Source organism: Montipora foliosa, chromosome 6 (genome assembly GCF_036669935.1).
Source record: "Montipora foliosa isolate CH-2021 chromosome 6, ASM3666993v2, whole genome shotgun sequence".
NCBI lineage: Eukaryota > Metazoa > Cnidaria > Anthozoa > Scleractinia > Acroporidae > Montipora > Montipora foliosa.
In genome coordinates, this window is record NC_090874.1 from 50,103,885 (window position 1) to 50,113,884 (window position 10,000).

The window sequence follows — 10,000 nt, forward strand, 5'->3', positions numbered from 1 at the left end:
ACTGCCTGTACTATCCTTGGTTTTCCCAAAATCTCCAAGGTCCAATGTGTTTTCTGAAAATAAAGAATTAGGCAGTTGCTCCAGGGAGGTTATACCCTTGGTACAACGGAACTCACCTCTCCAGCGCAGCTTTACTTGATGTCCAACTTTTTTCTTGAGATTCCTTCCCTTTCCTCGACTTCGAGCAATGCATTCTCGTCTGGAACCAGCAGGGATCTCAACTTCTGCACATTTGTCAAAAAATTCAAATTGGTCAAGTGATAACCAGGAACAGGAAAAACAACCTCCATGGATACCTACGGGAGTTGGTCTGGCAAGATCAAAATGGATTGTTGATGAAGAAAGCAGAGTTTAAGTGGGCGATGTGACAAAGACTCGGTCTCATGAACAGTAAAAACTATTGAATTGTGGTTGTGAAAAAACGACGGAACCGCGGTAGCTTGATCAAAAAGCAGGTACGCAAACCTGTTGGGAACTGTGCGTGTTTGCTAGTTTATTATTCATTTTCTAGAATGAACTTAACAACAGTTGGAGTTGTTTCTCGAGAGATCAGGAAATTACTTTTCGCCAAAGCGTAGCACTGGAATTACCGTATAACGGTATTTTTTAAATTGACATTGTTATTCTGACGTCACAGTCTCGGTTTAGGACATAATTAGGACATTGTAAAAAGAAATGAGTTACAGTCTCATTGTCAAAGCCGCAGCTACAAATAGGTGAAGACTTAACAGCGATCTTAAATAGATAATAATTTAGACCACAAGCGCCTAGACGCAGTCTAGTATGAATTACGGAAGAGTAATTTAATTTTTTTCACATGAAACATATTCATATCAGAACATCTTTAGTTAGCTGGCTGTCGTTCACTTTTTCTCGCTTATTGAATAGGGTGACTTGTCACGCACAACCCCTTGCTCATGAAAAGAAAGGAGGCATAGGACTTACCTCACGCAATGTAGTTCCTTTGGCGTAATAGCACTGAATAATTGCAAATATCGGAATCATCAACATTGAAGAGAGCGCAAGCAACCACCCAAAGAATTCAGCCCATCCAGGGTAAGGCTTTTTGTCATAACTAATACCACCCCACTGAGCCAAGCTTGCAATGATGATTACCTGTAGGAAAAAAAAGCACCGTGCATGGTTAATCATTCATGATCATAAGTGCTTGAGTTTGAAGGAATAAGGGCACCATTGTGAACACAAATTTTCGTGGAAATCTGGCAAGGTTACACAGCAATTGCTACATTCATTGCAGCCAAGTTTCGGTGAAGAATCTCTTGGATCCAGTTGGTACGCACAACTGCTTCATTTGCCGTATGCGTTTGAACTAAAACACACACGGCACATAAACAAAAATCAAAGCGTTCTAGAACTTCACTGACACTGTTTTAGAGTAAAAATTTGCCAGGTTCGACAACCGGCGTTAGCCGCACAACACGTTATACGTTGCACGAGGCTTGATCGGTATATACGAACTGCGGATATTAACGACTCTAAACGAGAATTATCATCGAAGTAGCAATTGTTAAGGAGACCTGAAGTGTGATTATGCTGCACACAGTGTTCTATAATCTGAGATTTCAAGATTTCTTTTCTTCAGATATGACACCAATCGTATTTCACACCCGATCTCCTCCACCGATTTACTCTTTTTTATTTCTTACTTTGTTATGAAAAAGTTGCACAACTACATTTAACATATCTGAGATTTCAAGATTTCTTTCCTCCAGATATGATCGTAGTTCACACCTGATCTCCTCTACCGATTTACTCTTTTCCGTTTATTTCTTTATTATGAACAATAATTGACAGTTACTTGTGAAAATACATTGTTCGTGGTTAGTCTTACGAAGCTCGTTTTCATCCCGACCAAGGGACTCATCAGAGATCTTTCTGCTTGGGAAACTCATTGGGCATCACGTTCGCTAACAAAACTCGCCTTATATCTCATAAGGATTCCAGACCACGCAAATTCACGAGTGAAAATTGACAGTAAAGTTGACAGTTACTTGTGAAATACATTGTTCGTTGCACAACTACATTTAACATATTTGAGATTTTAAGATTTCTTTTTGTTTCACTCAGACGCATGTTTTCTTTTCAGGTTGTATTATACCGATCAATGAATTTAAGGAGGCTCGAAAGGGTTTTCAGCTGAGCACGCGAGCGTAAGCCACACACGCAATTCGTCAGCTGCTCGCTTCAGCTCATGATTCAAATGGGTCACCAGAAATAAACAAATTTACATAAACATAAACGGTTTAATGGTCACTTAAATCCGTTTGTGTTGGCCTGTAGCTCCACTCCCTCGCGGACTCGAATGAGCGGGTGACGCATGCGCAAATGCTGATTTTGTAACCCCCTCATTTTTTCTGATTTGGCAACTTTACTCGTTTATTTCTCTGCTTCCGGCCAGTGAATTTCTCTAATTTTTTGCATGTTAGCTTAGATTAATTTAAAACGTTTGTCTTTCAAGGTGAAAAAAAATTAAAGACATTCAAAAAATCTGATTTTTGCGATAAACTGAATTTGTTGAATTTTAAATATTTTTGAGAGTATTTCTAACATTATCTGGTAACGCTGAATGTGAAAATTTCACCGTCGCCTTTTCTTCAAAAAAGACAACATATGTTGACTCAAAGAAATGCTTAATATCCTTTCCATGGTAACGCTACTTTGGGGAAAAATATAATGTGAGAAATCTATTATGGGTAATTAATACCCTAGCCAAATTTCGTCTTAATATGATTACCCTAACTGTATCTAAGGACAGAATATGTTTATTTGTTTGAAAAAAGGAGAAACAATTTCGAGCCTCCTTAAACCAATTCATTCTTTGTTTATAAATGAGCATATTCAAAGAGGCACATCCTACCTTTTTTAATGGGGGGGGGGGGGGGGGGATTAAATAATTTGATACTTACCAGAGTGGCAAGGGGCGATATGTATTTCCAACAGATGAGGAAAAATATATTCGGGCGTTTCCCAATCATCTTTTCGATCATATCACCAAGTGTCTGTGTACCTAATAACGAAAACAACGTGGACATTTTTTCTGCAAGAAATATCCTGGACCTCTAGATATGGAAATGTGAGGGAAAACCAAGGAAGACGTGATCATTTGACTGTTCAAACAAACGGAAGTTAAAACCATTAGAAGCACTCTTCACTAAGTTCCTTTCACTTATGAAATCAAGGGTACCGTCAAATGTAATATTTTAAGAGGATTTGTTGGTTTTCACCTAACGCCACACTGACCAAATCGACCTTATTCGCTGGTACATTTTGTTTTCCCACTTCAGATCGTATGACGATACTCAGGAGATTGGGTCCTTTGTTTTGTTCATAAAAAAGAGTGCATGCAGACATATTCATGCTCGCATGCACTCTTTTTTATGAAAAGGACAAAGGATCAAATCTCGTGAGTATTATCACATGATCTGTATTGGGAAAACAAAATGTACAAGCGAATAAGGTGAAATGACTGAAGCCTGGTTTTCACTAGTGACGCAAGTAGAAGCGCAAGCATAAGAGCGCTTATTTCACAGCGAAAACGGGGTTGACACAAGCACAAGGATCAAACTTTTTCCTTTTCCTTGTGCTTGCGCATATGCTTGCGTTCGCTTGCGACGAGTGAAAACGAAACATAGCATAAGCGCAGGGAAATTTGCTACGTCTGGCCAATCAAAGCACTCGTTCCAGATTCTCCGCGTTTGAGCATTTGAACAAAATGGCGGATGCCATGATCGATTTCGATGCGTATGTCGACTTCGTTTTCACTGGTATAAGTTACTTGAGCTTGTGCCTGTGCTTGCGTGTAAAATGATTTAAGAACAGACATCAATTAGCCGCATGCGACCTGCGATTTGCTCTTGTTTGGTGCATCGCCAAGCAAGTACGAAAGTCGGACAGGATCGAATCAGATCGCTTGACTTGCATGGAAAGTTCGTACACTTTTTCAGACCAAAAATTCAAGCACTTTCAAGAGCCAAATTCAAGGACCTCTTTTATATTTACGTCGAAGCATTTACCCATGGAAATAGTCTGTTAGTACAATTCTTTCTCATTTTCCATAACGTAAATGCGTGAAAATAATGCAAAGGCATTGGTAACCATTCTCGACCCCACAGCTCGTCGCATTTGTATGACATGACTTGAGTGGCTGATTATTTTCACTGAAGTTTTCAAAGATTAAAAATGCGGGTCAGAAAAAACTCAAGGACTTTCAAGGACCAGGAATGAAGAGCAGAGATTTTCAAGGACTTTTAAAGCCTTGAAAGTGTACTCTCGTACGAACCCTGAAAAAATAAGGCCTTTAAAGATTGCCGTAGCCATTCTCTTAAACCTAAAAATGTTCTTATCTGAACAAACTAACCAAATGAGCTTGTAAACGTCAATCCCTCCAAATCTCAGTCGTAGGTGGAAAATAGGCGACAGCGCTTCAGAGGTGAATACCAGTCACAAGCAAATGAGTACAATTGTTTTTTCTCTTTTAACCACTGATACTGGAGCCCCGCGCGCCGAAGGTACGCGCGCGGAGCACCATGTGTAAGAATATATGGCAACCCATTAGGGGCCGGTTGCTCGAAGCCTGGTTAGCGCTAACCATTGGTTAAGAGGTATCAAAACCAATTGGTTTCCATGGTATTTAACGCTGGTTAGCGCTAACCATGCTTCGAGCAACCCGGGCCTGTGCTAGAAAATTTGGTTTTGGTGACACGACCGCCCGTACGTCCACCCGTCCATGAATGCCAACTGTGAACCTCTGTGGTGCAACCCACGTTTTTTGGCGGGAACATCCGGCTTTGATATTGGACATCCATGTTATGGTTAATTGCACCTGCCAAAACAAGGTATCCGCTTACCATTATCACGTGACCATACGGTGGGCTGAAGTTTAAAGCTGATCGAGGTCAATGACCGCTGACTAAGTACTATTTTTCGATTGGATCGCAAGCTCAAACCAGGTTAACTTATTGTAACAACAATTAACACGGGGGCTCCGCTTTTAGGCATGGCTAAATCTATGTATTATTCTTGTTTTGTGTTGTTGTCGTAGTCGTACCCAGAGTCGTCTCTTAAATTCCCTATTGTTAAGTATTGTTATTGTTAAGATCATGTTAAAGTTGAATCTACGCATGGCGCATGCGTATGACTTGAACGTCTCAAAGTTTTCTTGTGATTCTGCCAAGCTTAAACAACGTGAAAAAAAAATAGGAAATGGAACGAAGGAAGCACTCAATCGTTGACTCACCAACACACCAGCCAATGACAGCTGCTTCACAAAATCCAACAAAAAGAAGAGAGATTCCACCTGACTGCACATCGAACAGATTAAAAACGTACATACCACCCTGATGTCAATAAAAAATAACTGTATTATAATATTGTCAACGGTTATAATTGTTCAAATGGTTATTATCTTTTTTGCTACCGCGCACCGGTGGCTCAGTTGTTTCAGGACCGGGCTGTCACGCAGGAGGTCGTGAGTTCAACTCCGGCCGGACCAACACTCAGGGTCTTTAAATAACTGAGGAGAAAGTGCTGCCTTTGTAATTACATCTGCAAATGGTTAGACTCTCTAGTCTTCTCGGATAAGGACGATAAGCCGGAGGTCCCGTCTCCCAACCCTTCAATGTTCATAATCCTGTGGGACGTAAAAGAACCCGCACACTTGTCGCAAAGAGTAGGGCATGTAGTTCCCGGTGTTGTGGTCTGTCTTCTGTGATGTATCATGGTTGGGAGGGCAAATGCTCGGAGATATTAGCTACACCAAGCTACTCTAAAAATCCGAAGGTAAATAAAGATATATGATATGATATGATATGATATTAACAGTAGTACCTGGGATCACTTCTCGCTTTTCTAAGTACTACATTGTTAACATATTTCAGCCGGTGCCTTACAATTTAAAAACTGCGTCCCAAGCCATCTTAATTCTTGTCAGTCACCCGAAGTATATAAATGCTTTTTTTTGTCAAACTGATAGTCAAGAAGAAGAAATAGAGGTTTTTATATGATCGCGCGGGGATACAAAATTTATGTTCGAATACTGATGGTATCTACTTGAAGAAATTCACCTCTACAAAATTTTCGGGGTGAAATGTTTGCGGGTGCTTACCTTAAAATGCCAAATCTTTCCTTGTCATGGAGAAAGAAGGTTAGAACGTAAATTAGTTTACGTCCGCTGAGCGATCACTTAGCATTGCTGAACGGAGTGCCGAGAAGACGAAAAAAAGGAGAAAAGCACTCCTTATCTACACGAAAAAATCGCCTCGAGGAAATTATAGAGGTAAAAGGATTGTTGAAAACTGCCGTCTGAGAGTTCATTATCCCGTTTTGGATAATTTATTAATTCCTCACCTCTGCACACATTGGTATCGCTAACAGGAACAGCAAAATGCAGACACCAATAAGGAAAAATGGTTTGTAACGTCGAAGGTATTTAGGGTACTCATCTGAAAGACCTGTAACCACGCACTCAACCATCGCAAACTGTAAATAAATGGAGCTGATTGTCAATGAGTTTGAGGCACCAATCATACAGTAACTGTTCACAGTTTTCACAACCAATAACACCATAGCTCACCCACCTGTCAGACAACCAATAACATCACTTTTTGCCACCCAATCAGGTCACAAACGGAGGATAGACGATCAGCCGACTAAACACTCTTACTTCACTCTGAAGATGACAAGTAGGCTACATACAATATCGTTACAGATCTACCTACCTGACTGTCAAGGCCGAGAGTAAGAAGCATAAAGAAGAACAGAATGGCCCACAAAGTGCTGACGGGCATCTGGGCGATGGCTTCCGGGTAACCCACAAAGGCAAGTCCAGGACCTTTGTATCAACATATAAAAGCAATTGTCAGCGTGAATGCCATATCGGTACTTCGATGGTATTTCTAGTTAGTGTTATTAATTATACACCTTCTAGGCGTAGCAAAGTAATTGCCGTCAAAACCAACAACTGAGCGAAAAATACAAGCAATACTTTCATATAAGGAGTTTGGGTGGCCTGTGGCGTGAGTTCATTTATCCCCAAAAGAAAATTTATGGAGGGTAAATGTTCAGGACCCCACGTCATAGCAGGCTCATTTTTAAGCTTTCGTTTAAAAACGACTGAGAAAGAAAGGACCACTTTATTGGCAGACCAAAAATAACTTAACGTCATGTTTTCATGCGATGAATTCAGTCTTCCGTTTTCATCAACCAATCATCCTTTTTCATAAACTTTTTCATATCTACCTGATGTAACCACTTCTCCAACTTCAACATGAAGTGTTTTGGCCATAAATCCAAGAACACTGAACACCACAAATCCAGCGAAGAAACTTGTACCGCAATTGATGCAGCTCACTATAATTGCGTCCCTGCCAATTACAAAAAAAATAGACTTTGCACAATTGCCATGGATAAATTTAAGCGCCGGATAGAGGTGTTTCGTCTCACCGGGTAATTCTGGATAATATTCCCCAATAAAATATTTTCTTACCTTTCGCAGTTGTTGTTAAACTTGTTGTAACTTCCAAAGGTTATCAGCGACCCAAATCCCACTCCAAGAGAATAGAAGATTTGAGATGCAGCTCTGACCCAAACCTGCAATGGAATAAACGAATGTTCAGATCACTGAGCGACCAGAGTTTGCTTATTTTCTCTCATTGCCGTCGTCATGGACACACAGATAACAGGGGCTTTCTGGAAAGGCTGGCTTAAAAAAAGTCAGTTCGTATGTGAATGGATGGATTAAGCTGTTGTGCTCTCGATGGTTTATGCTTGCTTACACCTGTTGCTTATATTGTTTATGTCATACTTCATGCTTATACCATCCTAGAGTTTTCAATTCAAGTGCAATCTGGTCCCAGTTTTGCCAGTATTGCCATATTTGGCCTAAACGTTTCACTTATGTCCAGAAATGCACACGATGACAAAAATGGCAGATTTGGCGAAAGAGCTGCACGATTGACAATCTTGGCAAAATTAGCGATTTTGGCGATATTTTGCCAATTTCGTCAAATTAGTTCATCCATTGGTATTGACACCACGCGGGTGAACATTGGCAATTTTGGCGATTTTGGCGATTTTGACAAATTCGGCAATTTTGGCGATGTTTTGCCAATTTCGTCAAATTAGTTCATCCATTGGTATTCACACCACACGGGTGAACATTGGCGATTTTGGCGATTTTGGCGATTTTGACAATTTCGGCAATTTTGGCGATGTTTTGCCAATTTCGTCAAATTAGTTCATCCATTGGTAATCACACCACACGGGTGAACATTGGCGATTTTGGCGATTTTGGCAAATTTGGCAATTTTGGCGATGTTTTGCCAATTTCGTCAAATTAGTTCATCCATTGGTAATCACACCACACGGGTGAACATTGGCGATTTTGGCGATTTTGGCAAATTTGGCAATTTTGGCGATGTTTTGCCAATTTCGTCAAATTAGTTCATCCATTGGTAATCACACCACGCGGGTGAACATTGGCGATTTTGGCGATTTTGGCGATTTTGACAAATTCGGCAATTTTGGCGATGTTTTGCCAATTTCGTCAAATTAGTTCATCCATTGGTATTCATACCTCTTGGGTGAACATTGGCGTTTGGACAAAATCGGCAATTTTGGCGATATTTTACCAATTTCGTCACATTACTTGATCCATTGGTATTCATACCACGCGGGTGAACATTGGCGATTTCGACAAATTCGGCAATTACAGCTGTCATTTTACGGTTCCGTTAACTACACTTTTCACGAATGCCCTTAAACCATTTTCATTCATCAGCGTCACAAATTCTTGCTGATTTGGGGGCTCATTTGTCGCAATTCAAGCACGCTTCCAACAGACTTGTTTATTTTCGTCTTTCACCCACTTATTTTCCGGTGCGCCTGTTAAATGACATGACAATTTGAAAAGGCTTTTCAGCTTTGCTTTCCCTCTCATCTAACACACTCGCGGCTTGCGCTTCTCCACTTTTCATACAGACATAATTTCTTCAAAGAAACGTGAAGTGAAAATAAAAAAATGGGTGAATAAATCACAAGAGAAAAAAAAAGCCTATCGCTGAAATCAACGGCTTCACCGAATACCCTGCCACGTAAAAGCTTTACACTAAATTGGGTGGATACGCGGGTACGCAGATACGCATTGGAGACGCCGAACTTAGTGGATACGCAGTATTTCTCCCGTCTGAGGCGCCAAACAAAAAGAGCGAGGGACATCGATGTATATGTATTTCTCGTTCATAAAGCACGATGATCGAGCACAAACAATGATGTTTCTTAAAGCGTGATCAATCTCCCTGTCGATATGTATCTCTCGTTCTTATAGCGCGTTGATTAAATCATTTTACAATTCGGTTATTTAACTTTCATTCTACGGTTCGGTTAACTCCACGAAATACCACTCGCTTCCTGATTAAGCCTAAGCGCTCGTTTCAGTGATTAGGCCTAAGCACTCTCGTAAACTTTTTGCTTTCATTTTGCGGTTCGGTTAACTACAGTTTTCATGAGATCGCCATTGTACAATTTTCATTCATCGACAACGGGATTGCGCACCGCGGTGACAGTTCATTATAGCCATATGTCAAAAGTGTAAGCGCTCCTTTAAATGATTAGGCTTAAGCACTCTAGTAAAATTTTAGCTTTCATTTTGCGGTTCGAAGAAAGCACTCGTTGGACAAGAAATGTGGGAATTCAACACAAACGTCCAATCGTCCAACTCTCTGAGGTTGACCATTGTTTCTGCGAAGCCAAAAATTCACTCTCCTAGACGAGGTTATTTATCACCAGGTAATTGTATCGTTTTGGAAAAAGAGACTGCTTTATTATTCATCAGCGTCATAACTTGCTGATTTTGGGGATAATTCGTCGAAATTCAAGCACGCTTCCATACACCTCTTTATTTTCGTGTTTCACCCACTTATTTTCCGGTGTTGTTGTTAAATGACACGACGATTTGAATAAGCTTTTCAGCTTTGTTTTCCCT

The 10,000-nt window shown here is 40.4% G+C and overlaps 1 protein-coding gene across 2 annotated transcripts in view; it reads right to left on the reverse strand.

Annotated features, from left to right (window-relative positions):
- LOC138007635 (sodium-dependent dopamine transporter-like) overlaps positions 1-10,000 on the reverse strand; it is a 30,335-nt gene that overhangs the window by 3,594 nt on the left and 16,741 nt on the right. For both annotated transcript variants that reach the window (XR_011124077.1, XM_068854669.1), the window contains exons 7-14: positions 7,505-7,608; positions 7,258-7,382; positions 6,738-6,850; positions 6,367-6,498; positions 5,258-5,357; positions 2,928-3,028; positions 946-1,116; positions 117-224 (exon numbers count right to left, since the gene is read on the reverse strand). Coding sequence is in view for 1 of the 2 variants with exons in the window: in XM_068854669.1 (XP_068710770.1) it covers positions 132-224; positions 946-1,116; positions 2,928-3,028; positions 5,258-5,357; positions 6,367-6,498; positions 6,738-6,850; positions 7,258-7,382; positions 7,505-7,608 (939 nt within the window). In the remaining variant the exon portion in view is untranslated. The remainder of the gene's footprint in view (positions 1-116; positions 225-945; positions 1,117-2,927; positions 3,029-5,257; positions 5,358-6,366; positions 6,499-6,737; positions 6,851-7,257; positions 7,383-7,504; positions 7,609-10,000) is intronic.